Below are 15402 nucleotides of genomic sequence, written 5' to 3'. Positions count from 1 at the left end.
GGGGGTTCTTTGGGACTTGGGTTTTTATGAAAGTCCCTCTAACCTAGGTATCTAATCAGCAGTGCTGAGAATTCTTAGAGGTCATTTGGTAGAAGCTGCCCAGCATGACCACTGTCTGGGTGAGTCACGCGAAAGGTTTGACGGGAAGTAGAATAGTGCCATTCTTGGTGGCATTTGGGCTTACTCCGGGGCACCCAGTGCACCCTGCAGGACCATCTCACCACGTATTCCCATACCCATCCACCAACTCCCGCACTGTGTGAGGGCCTACTAGGTACCAGAGCCTGGGCAAGGCCCTGGCAATGCAGATTGAAAACTACTATCCCTGCCCTCTAGGAGCCCGTAGGCTGGTGAACAAACAGCGACAGTACATGTCAGCCCAAATGAAGTCTGAGTAACACCCGGGGGTGTTAGGGAAGGCTTCCTTGAGTGTCCAATTGTTTCCATCAGCCTCACTCTAAAATCTGACTCCTTGTCTAGACGGGACAAGACCAGACCTGCAACTGTCTACCAGCCTTTAATTCTGTCAAGATACATAAAGAGAACAATAGTATTTGGAGAGGGGTCACTGAGGTAAAGCCATTGCCCAAGGACACTGGCCAGGTCACACTGAGGGTCCCATGTATGGGAATGCCCATGTCCAGTGTATTGGTTGGCACACTGCTGCTCTTTGGAGCCGTACCAGGCCACTTGGGCTTCTTTAAAGGCGAGTTCATGCCCTTGTACATGCTGATCCCTGTCTCTGGAGCACTGACTTTTCCTCCACTCGGTAGTCAAGGTTTAGCAATCTCCTGCCCTGTTCTCTTCTGGTTTGGATGACCGCCGCCCCCGCCCCTTAACGCTCTCATAGTGTCTCTGTTGTGACTCATTCTCTGCATTCTAATTGATGTTTTTTTTTCTGTTCCTCTCACTAATCTCTTCATGGATTAGATGTCTGTGTTCCATCCTGTATCCCAGTGCCTGGCTTGATGCCTATATATTTAGTAGATGTTTAAAATAAATGAGTAAATGGTGGTACATTTGAATTGAATCTTGAAAGGCTGTTAGACTATTAGAGTGGAAGACAATTACCAGGCGGAGAAATGGTAGAAGGGCATTGTAGAGAGAAAGAATTGAGAGTCGGTCCAGGGTCCACCATGACTGACTTCACGTATACCCTTAATACTGTGCTGCTGAGCCTATCTGAAACTCGCTTTTCTCATCTGCAAAATGAAACATCTTGCAGGTTTGTTGTAGGGGTTTCGGGATGATGTTTGTAAATGGCATAGCACCCTGCACGTGCAAGTTACCATGATACAATAGATGTATCTATTGTATCATTGTGAACTACTGATGAGTATTCAAATTTCTGAGGCTTGTGTTAAAAATATAAGGACAGACACCGTTCCAACTGTTCATGGTCTCACATTTTCTTGTCCTGACTTATTCCTGGAAGGATTGACGGCTCTGTAATTTTGTCTGGTTCTGATTATGAATTGGTAAAAGTAACTACTCCGTTAAGTTTTGTGCTCCTCATTCTGTGACTCCCAGGACCTGTGGATTTGCAGGGGTGGGAGGGGACTCTGAAGGCTCACAGCCGACGATCTGCACTGTCCCCTGGTGCAGGCCACCCTGGTGACCCTGTCCCCTTTGACTTAGAGGTGTCGATAAAGGACTCACTGATGGGGGCAAGAATCTGTTCAACCCAGTGAGCAGTAAAGAAGTTTTTCACAAGAAAAAAAAATCTGTTTGGCATGGTCAGCACTCTGCTTTTCTAAAGCTAAAAAAGTGTATATTTGAGACTGAAGCTGAAGGTTTTTTAAAACAGAAAAAATGTATTTGGGCATGCTCCCCCTTGTCCCAGTTCATTACATTAATAATAACAACGACAAACTAGCTGTGGCCCTTGAGCACTGATTTAAACACTAGAATAGCTCACTTACTTTCATGACGGTCTTGAGAGGCTACCAGTGTCATTGGCCCTTTACAGGTGAGGAATGTGAGGAACGGACTTTGAAACAGTGTGCCTGATTCCAGAGGTGTTGCTTTCAGCCCGCAGGCTGTGTGGTCTCCCTTTTATAACACATTAGTATGTCTGTTTTGTTAGTCTCCCTACATCCTGGAGAGAATGTGGGATGCTCAGCCAGGCCCCCTGAGCTATTTCAGAGAAGTTGCACCTGTGGGGATTACGGGGCTCCTGTCTTCTTCCTCTCCTTAGCTATGGGGTGCTGCTTTGGGAGCTCCTGACCGGCGAGGTGCCCTTCCGAGGAATCGACGGCTTAGCAGTCGCGTATGGAGTGGCCATGAACAAGCTCGCCCTTCCCATCCCTTCTACGTGCCCAGAACCTTTTGCCAAACTCATGGAAGGTAAGTGAGCCCTGGCCGGAACAAAACTGGAAGCAGTTCACCTTCCCATCAGCGCTCGATGGATTCTGGCCAGATCTGCAGGATCTGTCACTGAAAGAGGAGATGAAGTGTCAGTCACTCAGGGAGGAATGCCGTAGGCAGTTGGAAGAGCTGCTCCAGGATGATGTCCGCACCCTGACACACTGATGTCTTAGATGTCATGTCCCTTCTGCCCATCCCCAGTGACTGTCGATCTCGACTTAGTAACTAAAGCCTGCCATCCAGCACTAAAGTGCTTTCAACTGGTGTGCCGCAAAAATTTTTAAAACGTGCAGTACCTGCTACTTAGTCAGGGGCACTGACCTCCTTTCCCTTAAATTGTCAGATAAAACAATGACAACAGCCAACACAATAGCCATCCAGTGTGAATCAATCAAAATTGTACCTATATATTTTGTCAGATAGGCAAAAAATATGTTTTGATGTGCCACAGAATTTTAGTAACCAGTGTATGTGTGCCATGAGATGAAAAAGTTTGAAAATCACTATAGTATTTTATTATATTAGTACTTAATACAAATTAAGGACATATAGCAGTTTTTGCTTCAGAACCTCTGAGTGTCTTACATATAGAAATAAAGAGCACTTGAGAAGAAAGGAACTCTAAAAGACCATGTAGTCAGATCCTATGCTTTTGCAAGTGAGAAACCCTAAGTTGAGAGAGGCAAAGTGGATAGCATAGGCCACTAAAGTCCACTGGTTAGGGCTGAGCTGAGAGTAGAAAGAATTCACTTTTCCTGACTCCCACCCCAGTGCTTGGGGAAATTGAGGCCCAAGGTGTTACCCATTGTGAGGACTGGAATCATGAGTAACTTGATAAATTGTGGTAGTGAACTTCACCCAAGGGAACTTTGGACTTGCTTTTCTTGTGCCAACTCCACAGTAACTGTCGGATGGGTACAGAAGTGCTGCATTTTCTTTTCAAATTCACTCTTGACAGTCATGATGTGGAGCACCTTGCTTTACTTCCTAGGTCCCGTTTGTGGGCCTAAACGCCAGTCTCTGTTTCCTGAAGGAAAAAAATGAGAGGTAGTTTTTTTGGAAATGACGTCACTCAGCATCCTAATCTTAAGTTCACCTCTGTCTGTTTATGCTTTTTGTCTGCTCACGTGTTCCATGAAGATTGCTGGAACCCCGACCCCCATTCACGACCACCCTTCACAAATATCCTGGACCAGCTGACTACCATAGAGGAGTCTGGTTTCTTTGAAATGCCCAAGGACTCCTTCCACTGCCTGCAGGATGACTGGAAACATGAGATTCAGGAGATGTTTGACCAACTCAGGGCCAAAGAAAAGGTAAGAAAAAAAGATAAAGGCATGCACTGAGTCAGTGAACCTTCGCTAGTGGGGCCTCTGGACAGATCCTGGCCCGACCAACCTTCCTGCTTGGTTTCCTTCCTGGCTCTGCGTGGAAAGAATTCTCCAGCCTCAAGTGTGACCGGAAGTGGTATAGAATTTTTCTTTCTTTTGGGGATGTGGCAGGGATAAGTAGGGGGAGTCATTGGTCAAAGCTCTCCTTGAGCACACCGTCTTCGTTGTCCAAACCGGAGGGACAGCACCACTGGGCAAGTACCAGCGTGGTGTCTCACCTTCCCAGCTGAAAATACGGTAGGGTTCTAGAAACATTTCTTGGTTTTGCAAGGGACTTCTAGAGGTTAACCTGATACAGGGACACTTTAACATTGAGAACATTTATCAGAACATCTTGCCAGTGTCTTTTGGTATCAGAATCAGAAATAGCATGGGGGCTAAAAATACCATGGGCCTGAAAATGTTTGGCATTTTCATGTTTTTATGAAAAGCGCTGAAAGCCCAAACCAACTGGGGAGTTCAGAGACAGAGCCAAGTAGATATCCATCTTCTTGTTGTGGTGGCCGTTCCTTAAAGGGCCCCTCTCTGGGCCCTGGGCGCAGCGAGTGTCCACCCAGGTGCAGCTAATCAAAGCAGCTGCGCTGCAGAGGCAGGACTAAGTCAAAGGGCTGCAGCGCGGGGCAGAGGGATGTCTATACACAGACTTGGCTAATTTCTTTCTCCCTTTCCACTCCCCACCATGGGAATTTGGGAAGCAATATGAAACAATAGTAACTAAAATTATACATGTCTTCGTGACTTCCCAGTTCTTTCACTTGAAAGGTCTGATGAGACTTTTTCATGCATTTTATCCGGGAGTCTTATGGCCCCTGCCACCAGCACGTGGGGCAGGTGTTGTCTTTTTCTGCTCGGAGCCGAGGGTCAGTGACTCATCTAGTAAGTAGGGGAACAGAATCTTCAACCTGGGTCTTCTGATTCCAGAACCATCCTCTTTCCAGTGTCATTATTGTTTCCCTAAACAAATGACTTAAATGTAATTTCTGGAGCTGATTTAAAAAGACAGAAGTCTTTATTCAACATAGCAATCCTAAACTTGGTGCTGTTTGACAAGTCAACAAGCCTTCTGCAGGGGAACGGAGTGAGCTTGTGACGCATGCTGAGGGATCCGGGGGAGAGAGGGTGGACCTGCACTGGCCAGTGAGCAGGATGATTGAAACAGGCTGTTCCTAGTACGAATGCTATTCGTAATAGAAGACCAGCAGAGTTGCTGGCCTTTTTTTAGATTTCGGAATCACTGACTCTTGGTTATTTCTTTTGATTGATGAAATTATAAGGGTACCAGCCAGTAAGAAAAATGAAAGTTGGATTTTGTCGATAAGTAGTTACTAGGAAAAGTCAAACCCGTTCCCCTAAGAGCTAACATTTGTAGAGCGTGTTCTATGTGCCATGGCCTGTTATAAGTCATTTATATGAATTCTTACATAATCTTACATAATAAGATAATAATTATCTTATGTAATACAACCCTGTGATATCGGCGCTCTTAACTCCATATCACACATGAGGCTCATATTAAATTGCCCGAGGCCACAATTCAGGCAGCCTGTTCCGGAGTTCTTGCTCTTAACCACCATGCTGTGGTGCCTCTCAATACAAGGCTCATAGCTGGGCAAGTGAGGATAAGATGAATAATGAGTTCTCTCTCTGGAGGGATTCCTCTTACGTTATTGTACGTGGGAAATGTGAATTGCACACTGTGAAGTTGATCCCTAAATAGGTGTTTCACAAGAAGGGGATTTACCATGTGTGAGGGTCTTCCAGGTATGTGGTACCATAGGCGAGTACTCTGTAAATGTCCTGGTTTCCTATGTGACTCAAGTTATTCTTCAGGTTGGCTCAACCTGCTGCTTCTAGGTTCTATGACCATGGATTGGTCTCTGGACTGAGGTTTGAATTCCCTTAAAGGAAAGGGCTTGGACTCAAACCACCCCTTAGACAGGAGCATGCAGGAGAACAGACTTAGGAAGGCTGATGTTGTCTTGAACTGCTCAGTTTTCCCAGTTAGCAGCAAAGTCAACCAATCAGCAATAACTTTTCTGGATCTTCCATGCGGTTTTGTTTTCCTGACAGTGAAAACAAAGTAGTGGGACAGGGGAGCCAAGGATCTGGAAGGTGCCCAGTTAATCTCTTTGGAGCTTACTTAGTTCCTCAAGCTCAAAAGTTCAAGCTCATCTTGTAGATACTTATGATGAATTTATGTTCCATAAAGAAGGATTGCATTCATAAAAGTGTCTTCTATCTCCTCCTTTCTCATTTATTCATTCATTGACTCGACAGTTATTCGGCAACTACTGAGCACTTCCCGTGTACCAGACAGTCTTCTAGATGCAAAGCTTCTTCTTCTCGTTTCTCTTCTTCCTGTTACTTTTATGGTTATTTTGATACTCTCTTGGGAATGGAGGACAAGCCAAATGAAAAGCTCCTACCTGCAGATATTTTATTCCCATCACCGTTCTCTCTTCCGCTCTCTACCTGCTGCTCAGCTTCCCCGGTCTGAGTTCACGTACTTTTTTTTTTTTTTAACTATAGCTCTAGGTTCCTTATCTACAGTATTTTGTTTTAGTCCAGAATGACTTCTAGTGCAGCACGTCATTGAGAATTTTAAGTTTTGACCACAGAAGTGTTGCTCTGGCTTCTTCATTGAAGAAACTTCCCACTTTTTTAGACATGATTCTTTCAGGTTATTGACATGAAAGCTTCTTAAATTTTCTCCTTTCCCCACCCCACTTTAGTCCTAGGCCTGGAGTACCCAGTGTTAACAGTTTAGGGTTCATATTTTAAAATTGTATGCACATGCTTTGCTCTGTTTCCTGTTTTCTCTCCTGTTTTCCAAGTCCATAGCTCCCACCCCTTCCCAGGAGTCCATGCTGGGTTTGTTGATGACCTCACAGAGAGGGGTAGCGGGGAGGCAGGGAAGAGGTTCTGCCCATCTGACGTGGCGCGGTCCGAGAGCAAGTGCCTGGCACAGACGTCAGGAAATGTTCTCCCTTCTCTCTGCTGCGCTCTCACCATCTTCCCAGAGCAAATGGTTCTCCTTTAAGATAAGCTGAGAACTCCCAGCACACGCCTCGGTGGATTCACTCACCCAGTGCACCGCACGTGCCATTTGAACAGCCACGCTGGAAGTCTGTTTACTTCTATTTGAATGCTAGATGGTGTCTGGAGGGTGATTTGTTTACGTGGGCACATTTTAAGCTAGATCACATTAAGTTACCTCTGGTTTAAAAATAATTTTCTTATTTGATGGGAAAAATGAAAATAGAACCAAGTCTGTAAAATTTAACTACATATTATATTTTCTACCCAAACCCCCATTTTTTTCCTAAGTCACAGGCAAGTTTAATCAATAATCAAGGAGCAACCGGGGACTATCAGTCCCAGCGTGGCCTGTGGCTACTTGAGCTGTATCCTCAGTGTGGCTGTTCTGAGCCTTCCTTTCCCACCAACCAGGTGGTCAGGGGTCCATTTACCAGCTAACTGTTGTGCAGCCCTCCCCGTGGGGCACTTGATGTGTGGGCACTGTTGGAGCCTCTCCAGGTTGGACCTCGCCCCTGGGCCCTGGGCCCTGACAGATGGTCTTGGCCCTGCAGGAGCTCCGCACCTGGGAGGAAGAGCTGACGCGGGCCGCACTGCAGCAGAAGACGCAGGAGGAGCTGCTGCGGCGCCGCGAGCAGGAGCTGGCCGAGCGGGAGATCGACATCCTGGAACGGGAGCTCAACATCATCATCCACCAGCTGTGCCAAGAGAAGCCCCGGGTGAAGAAACGCAAGGGCAAGTTCCGGAAGAACCGGCTGAAGCTCAAGGATGGAAACCGCATCAGCCTCCCTTCTGGTGAGTGCCCAGGGGCTGCTGGGAGGCGGGAGCCCGGCATGGGCTGGAGTGGCGGGGTGCTGGGAGCCCGGGGCTGAGCTTGGAAAAAAGGGACCCTGAGATTCAACAGGGAGCCAGTTTGGAAAGGGCCATTCTATTCAGTGGGAAGACTGGTCTGCTGGACGCTACCCCACTCCAGGGGAATTTTTGAGACTACACGCAGAATATGAAGGGAAGACAAACTGGTGACGGACCTGACAGGCAAGCATGGGCCAGGCTGCTAGAAGCATGGTCTCTGGCTAGGCACACCAGAAGGAAGCAAGTGATTGGGGGCAACACAAACTCCAGACTATGGACGTGTGAAGCAAGAGAATTCTTGTCTCTGCAAAATAATTCATATCAAGAAGGATTCATGTGTAAGAATGTGATTTACACATACCTTTTCAGAAACACATCAGCTGAATACAAGTACATTTGTGATAGGCACACCCTTGGGAAAATGCAAAAACATGAAACCGTGAATTAGAATCTTGTGGGGTACAGTGTAGCCATGAAAGGAGATGGGTGCTCAAGTGTGTATGTAGATTAAAGTCCTTAAGGCCCCAGGAAGCAAGCTTAATAGAAGTTAAGGAACCAGCCCTGGCCAGGGAGCTTAATTGATTAGAGCATCATACCCATACGCCAAGGTTGTAGGTTCTATCCCTGGTCAGGGCACATACAAGAATCAACCAGTAAGTATGCATCAGTCAGTGGATGTAACAAATCGATGTTTCTCTCACTCTCCTTTCCTCTCTCTCTCTCAAATCAATTTTTAAAAATTAAAAAAAAAGTGGCTTAAGTACAGACAACAGAATTCATTTAGTGGAAGTCGGTGAATGTGTTCAGGGTACCCGTTTACTGGTGCCCTTGTCGTACTTTTTTTTTTCTTTTCAGGAAACAGAGTCTCGAAACACCTCTTGAGCATCCAGCACGTGCCAGCATACTGCTGCATGCCGGGAAAGTGATAGTTCCCATCCTCAGGGAGATCACAGTGTGGGGCACAGGTGGCAAACACAAGGCCCACGGGCTGAATTGGGCCCTCCACCTTGTTTTAATCTGGCCTGGTCCCTTGTTTCTACCTGGCTGCAATGCCAAGCTCCTTGCCCCTAGTTAAGGAGTAGTGACATGGATACAGTCCTAAAATTACATTCGGCCCTTTGGAGGCAACTGCGAGGCTGATACGGCCCCTGGTGAAAATGTTTGACACCCCTGGTCTAGGGGGAGACTTAGGTGCCAACATGCAGCTGTAATTATTGTACCTCTCTGATGGGTGAGGAGAATGATACACATTCAGAGCTATAAGTTGTACATTGCCTGGGCCGCACCACAGCTGCCTCTGGAATGCCTCAGAATTTGGCCCATTAGCCCCATGTCCCTTACTTCCCTAGGTTCCCACCAAGGATTAGTTCTTACTACTCACCCTGCTGCCTACACTTAGTGAGAAGCATTCGTCTGCCTGCTTTGGTCCCCGGGAAGAGGGGGCGTGCACTAATAGGTTATATAAAGAGAAGGATTTAAAGTTAGATTTCCTAGAACAAATCAACTACTCTCATGATCTAAAAAAGACTATTCTAAATACGTAATTGATACACCGGTACGCATTTATGAAAACTGCCTAATGACTTTCACTCAGATAAGGCATTTTCCTTCTCTTTGTACGTTCATCTTGCCTCCTGCCATCTTTTGGGAAAAGAGATGAGGATTCTGAAAGAGACCATTTCCCGGGTGAGCAAGGAGTTTCTCAGGAAATGAGGGCCTGTCCCTCCAGCCTGCCAGGAAGGGTCAATTTTCTCGGAGTAATTTGATTGTGGGAAAATTCTAATGCAAATGCATATGTTTCGTCTTTCCCCAAGCAGATTTCCAGCACAAGTTCACGGTCCAGGCCTCCCCGACCATGGATAAAAGGAAGAGTCTCATCAACAGTCGCTCCAGTCCTCCTGCAAGCCCCACCATCATTCCTCGCCTTCGAGCCATCCAGTGTGAGACTGTTTCCCAGATTAGTTGGGGCCAGAACACACCAGGGGCACCTGTCCCCTACTCTGTCCAGCCAGCGACTGGTCCAGGCTTGCGCCATCCATAACTTCTGCCACCTCTCCTCGACAATGTGTATATATACATGCACATATGTACGCAAACCTTAGCCCTCCCCCTTGTCTCCCTTCATTAGCTTTACTACTGCCTCCTCTACCTCCTGCTCCTAGTCAGATATCAGCAAAGGGGTCTGTAGGTATTGTGGGTACAAAGAGATTTGGAGACCGGTGTGTGATGTAGATACAGTTCGGTGCCGTAGCCTGGACACCTCTTATGCTCTGCCATATTTGGGGCATTGTCGTTTTTCTTTTGTTCATGTGTCCCAGAGAAGGGTGTTTTCAAAGTGTAGGTTCTAAGAAAACTTGCCAGCTATTTTACGATAGGTCAAATCTGGACCAATTTTATTTTTACAGAGGTATTTACTAAAAAGAACTTATATATACACAAACACATACATACACATATATGTGTGTGTGTTTATGAATGAGTTAGTTTCCCTGATTTAAAGATAGAGAGATTTCATCAAAAAATCCTGAATTTCTGGCTTTCCTTGGAAAATCAAATCAAATCAGTGGATTCCCTTGTGCGTGCGGCCACGGTTGGCTGGAACTCAGGGCACACATATGCTCTGTATTTTGCCTCAGTTCCTTCAACTCCCTATTTTTTGGTAGCTGACTCACTTCACTCACTTATGGTATAAGCCAAGTCTCTGAAGCATTTGGGTTTCAGCCCATGCTCTAAAGTATCAATTTCAGAAGAATGTTCTTCCCCTCTTATCTGTTATGTTTCTCTAGGCCTGTTCCTTCCCCCTGCCCTCCTACTCCTGACTTCCTTCCCTGCAGTCTCAAAACCCTCATTTTCTTCCTTTCCAGCACTTTTCTTACCAAAATTTCTGCACTCCCACATCTTCCTTTTTTCCTTTTTTCCTCTTACCTTTTTTCTCTACCACCCACCCCACAATCCAGTTCCACCCAATGAAACAAATTCTTTAAATCAGGTCTGTTTGGAGGTCTGAGCTCTGGCTGGCCCAAGCTCCAGCTTTATATTGGATTCACGAGAAGCTAGGACATGTTTCCATGTCTGGTACTTGGAGAATGCTCAATAGTTGGTGGCTGAGAATCCATTACTTTGCTGAGAGGCTCCACCTAGACACAGAGTTTTTGAAGAAGCCTAACTTCTTCCCAGGAGCTCCACGTGTGTGTGTATGTGTGTGTCTGGCTGGGTGGAGGCTGGTTTCGGAGGGCGGGGGTTGGGGTGGGAATGGCGGTAGGTGGGGGCCAGACAGAGTGCTGTCTGTTTCCAGATCCCAGCTAACTTTTCTTATTCACAGTGACACCAGGTGAAAGCAGCAAAACCTGGGGACGGAGCTCAGTCATCCCAAAGGAGGAAGGGGAGGAGGAGGAGAAAAGGGCTTCCAAGAAGAAGGGACGGACATGGGGGCCAGGCACGCTTGGTCAGAAGGAGCTTGGCTCAGGAGATGAAGGGTAAGAGCCAGGGGATGGGAAGTTCTCATTTAAAGACGGGACACCCTTTTAAAACTGTGATGTGAAATACCTTGTTCTCTGTTGTGTTTGACTTCTTCTTTCTGAGAAATTCTGTTTCTTGATCTTGACAACCGAGTTTGCCAATCTCCTTTCCCCTGGAACCTCCTAGGACAGGGGTTGGCAAGCTTTATCCATAAAGAGCCAGATAATAAATAAATATTTTAGGCTTCGTGGGCCTACTCAGCTTCACTGTGGCAGTGCAGAGGCAGCCTCAGACTGTGGACGAGATGCAAAAGCAGAACAGGTAGTGGGCAGAATCTAGCCCACAGTGAGTTCACTGACTCCTGGAGGTATCCTTCTCAGAGCAGCAAGTACCTGAAACATGAACTACATGTGAAGTGTTCAGTTTGAGTATCGTACTTATATCTGGCTCTCCCCCTTAAAACATCTGCTTGGAGGAAAGAGAAGGAAGAGTGGATTATGGGTCTGTCTTGACTGCAAGCTCATGCTGAAGCTGGGGCAGGCAGAATAATCCAGCCTTGGTGAAGCAGTTTGAACTCCAGGACCACTGGAACTTCTTCTAGGCCCCACCCCGTGGCCACACTGACAGGTGTGAGCACCCCTCTGGGCAAAGCACAGAGCAAATCTAGGTGCCTTAGATGTGCTCATGTTATCTCTGTGGCCTTGTAGCCCCCGACTCAAATTCTCCTGGTGTTTGACCTCCAGAGGCCAGTGACTGTGGTACAGCAGTGAAGAGCTTGGATGCTGACCCTGGCCTGCCTGGGTTTGAATCCTGGCTCCCCATGACTAGCTGTGGGACTTTATGTTTTCTTATAAATGGGGATTATATCCATACCCATCTCATGGAGTTGGAGGAATAAGTAAGTTCATCTTTGTGAAGTGCCAGGGAAGATTAGCTGGCTCATTCATAGTAAGCATGTGTAAGTATTCTCTATGCTTCTTCCATGCTTCTACTGCAGTTCAGTTTCATACCTGAAGAGCAAACATAATATTTATACTTCTTACTCTTGGTGTTAGAATCTAGGACCATGTTTTTTTTTTTTAATTTTCCCTGTGTGAATATAAGCAGCATCCTGCTTCTTTCTAGTGGCTTTCCAAAGAGATTCTAAGTTGAATGTTAGGCTTATAGGTGCCCTGAACCTATCGTTGTCCTTGGCATTCCTCTGAACACTAAGATTTCATGTCCAATTCTGTTTCCCTATGTCAGATGTGAGCCGAAGGTGAGAATAACTGTTTGCTTCCTAAAGGTTTGATTGTTTGAAGCCAGGCTTTGGAAATCACTAGAGACCGTGGGATAGAAAATTTAGATATGCAGGGCAAACTACCTAAGCTGTATAAGGGTTCATTGGTCGAGCCCTCTGGGGTCAGCAGGCTGCTCTGCTGTGCTAAGTTCTGCAGGAGCCCTAGGCTGCCGTAGCAGTGAGCCAGCGCCAAGAGGGAGCTCAGTCGCCCTGAATCTGTGATATTTCTGACATTAGTGTGATTACAGTTGAGACTTAGCAGGTTGGCTGTGGATCCCAATAGTTTCTGTGGTTCAGCCTTAAAGATTTTTTTTGTCTTGCTAATAAATTTAAGTTTATTTTGCATTACAAAATATGAACTTTGGAATTTTCTTCCTCTTTACATAGATTTGCCCTCAAAACTTTTGAAGCAGTTCAAAGTATGTGACGTGATTCTCAATTTCCTCTTGAAGAAATAAAATATATTCCACCCAGTCTCAGCTGAAAGACCTCTTTAATGTCAGGAGTTTTTGAGAGCTTCTATGTGACAATGTTTCTAAATTTAATCCCTATTGGCCAAATAAAATATGTAAAGACATAAAGCTATGTTGAATGTAGTAATGTTAAGTGAATTTGGCTCCTCATACTAAAAAAAAATTGTCCACATTTGTAGGAAACATGCATTTGTCTGCAGACAGCTCGGGTATCTGTGAGTTCAAAGATTCCTTCCTGGAATTATGCTGTCGCTGCCCCGGGACTTTTGTCCCACAGACTGGGAGGCTCTGCCTGGTCTGTAGCAACTCCAGCAGGGCCATCTGGTAACGATCCCTTCATGGTGTGAGCTTTGATGCCCGGGCAGGGGGAGGGCGGCTGGTCGTGCGGTTTGAGTCCAGCCTTGAGGGGTCTCGTGTGGGAGAGGCTGAGCTGGATGCCCCCGCTGCTGCCCACTGCTGATCCTTTTTATTCATTGAAGATCCCCTCAGAGACGTGAGAAAGCTAATGGTTTAAGTACCCCGTCAGAATCTCCACATTTCCACTTGGGGTGAGTCGAATTTGCACCCTTTCAGATGTGTTGGCAATACTCCCCCTTCCATTTCCTTGTTCTCACGCCACACCCCACAGCATCAAGCCTCGTTATTGCCAAGCTATGCTAACCTTTTTTTTTTTTTTAGCAGTACCGTTGTGCACCTTGGGAAAATTCCTGTGTTGGTCTGACTTTACCTTGTTCTTCACTTCTCTGGCCCCTCCAGTTGTTGGGGTTCTCCTGGTATCCTTAATTTTAGGGAGATAGTGCTGGGCTATTTCTCCTTTGGTCTGTAACGCTGGCTCTGACTTTGCTAATCTGGATTTCCTTAGATCTGGAGCCGGAGGCACTGTTATAAGATTACCAGTTAGAAGTCCCAGGCCAGGGATTTAGCAGCATGCTTATCTCTCTGGCTGTGTATTTTGGTTTACACCACTGGAGTTTGGAATGTATTTTAATTCGTTGGTATTTGTGATAGCACTTGAAACAGAGATCTGAAGTCCAGGAAAAAGTTGGTCCTTCTCTGGCCCTCAAGATAGGCTGGGAAGAGAGGACTTTAGGTGAATGGCTCTCTCCAGCCCTAAAATGAGAGCCACCTCTGGTTATGATCCTGGTATCTCTAAGGCAGCCATAGCAGAGATTCCTGTCCTTCCTCTTGTTGTTCTCAAGGGAAAAGAGCAGTGCTTCTGGGCCCCTGATTCCTTCAGTTTGTAAGGGGGTTGGTGGGCTTCCCAGTCTGTGTCCCGGAGTTGCCGGCTTGCTAGTGTGAGCTGATTACAGGGATTCGAAAGCGAGCTCCTGTCCTTCCGCCCTCCAGCCCCAGACAAACCGAGGGCTCAAATGCAGCCTTACCTGCTCCCCACATAGGTCTGTCCCAAAGTGCACCGGGTGGGTGCAGCTTTGTTGGCTGATTTTTGTTTTTGAAAGTTGCCTAAGCATGCCATAAGCTTGGAAGGAGAAAGCAAGAAATGATGTGAATGGAGTGACCTGGTGCATCTCTGCTGGCTCGTCCGCCCGGTGCTTGGCTTGCATTGCGAGTTTCTGCATTGCAGTGTTTCTAATGTCACCAGTGTGCTGTATTCGGTGTCTGTGTATTGATGGCCTCTCCCTCACGATGGGCTCAGGCAAGACCCCGGCAGGTGCTGGGCGCCTCTTCCTCTTTCCCTCCTCTTTCCAGCCCGCCCATCAGATCCTTCCACAGCCCCGAGCAGCATGCGAAGGGGGTGGGTCCTGCCACTGCTTCGGTCTCGCTGAAGCATGTGCACTTTTGTGAATGAAGCAGGTGGGCTCAGGAAGGTTTGTTGCCTGTACCCCAGGGCTCTTGGGCTTTGAGGTAATTAAGGTAGACACATTTCCACAGACTCCTAAAACTGAGGGTGGAGTAAGGGAAGTAGCCAACATTAACAGTTCCCTCATTTCCCCTTATTTAGCCTCAAGTCCCTGGTAGATGGATACAAACAGTGGTCGTCCAGCGCCCCCAACCTGGGGAAGGGCCCGAGGAGTAGCCCGGCTCTGCCGGGGTTCACCAGCCTTATGGAGATGGGTAAGCATTGCCCTTGTCTTGACTCTGTCCCCATTCTCTCAGCTGTTGGCCAAGCTTCTAGGACTGTTTAAGGCCCTCATATAACTTCATGGGGGTCATCTCCTCTTTTACTCAGATTTCTGCCCCCCCCTTACTTCCCTTTAGTTTGTCCTATTCTCATTTCACTGAATCTTCCCAAAGCACTACTGTTGCCATGGAGCCTGCCCTTGACTTTCTGTCCCAAGGGGCCAATTATAGGCTCCTAGGGCAATGCAGAAGGGTGAGGCCTTGAATTAGGCATTTCCCTATTCTGGGTCTGTTTCCTGGAATTTTAGTGGGGAGTCCATAAAACAAGAGATGCTGGTAGAAGATGCCACAGTCTTCCTCTTAAAGGAAACTTTGTAAGGTTGCCCCTGATTACTGAATGGGTAAGGTCTTCCCCAGGCTTGCTCTCAGATAGTCCTCTTATTTTTCTCTGTAGATTTCCAGGGTC

General features: G+C 46.8%; 1 protein-coding gene across 1 annotated transcript in view; it reads left to right on the top strand.

Moving 5' to 3' along the window:
* The window catches only part of MAP3K9 (mitogen-activated protein kinase kinase kinase 9), a 77573-nt gene that overhangs the window by 51703 nt on the left and 10468 nt on the right, over nucleotides 1–15402 (top strand). Inside the window, 7 exon segments of the mRNA XM_028507868.2 lie at nucleotides 2198–2346; nucleotides 3508–3683; nucleotides 7349–7589; nucleotides 9464–9586; nucleotides 10969–11122; nucleotides 13337–13405; nucleotides 14818–14930. Of these exon segments, the coding sequence (XP_028363669.1) occupies nucleotides 2198–2346; nucleotides 3508–3683; nucleotides 7349–7589; nucleotides 9464–9586; nucleotides 10969–11122; nucleotides 13337–13405; nucleotides 14818–14930 (1025 nt within the window).

Source organism: Phyllostomus discolor, chromosome 1 (assembly GCF_004126475.2).
Source record: "Phyllostomus discolor isolate MPI-MPIP mPhyDis1 chromosome 1, mPhyDis1.pri.v3, whole genome shotgun sequence".
NCBI lineage: Eukaryota > Metazoa > Chordata > Mammalia > Chiroptera > Phyllostomidae > Phyllostomus > Phyllostomus discolor.
This window is presented reverse-complemented; position numbering and strand designations above follow the sequence as displayed.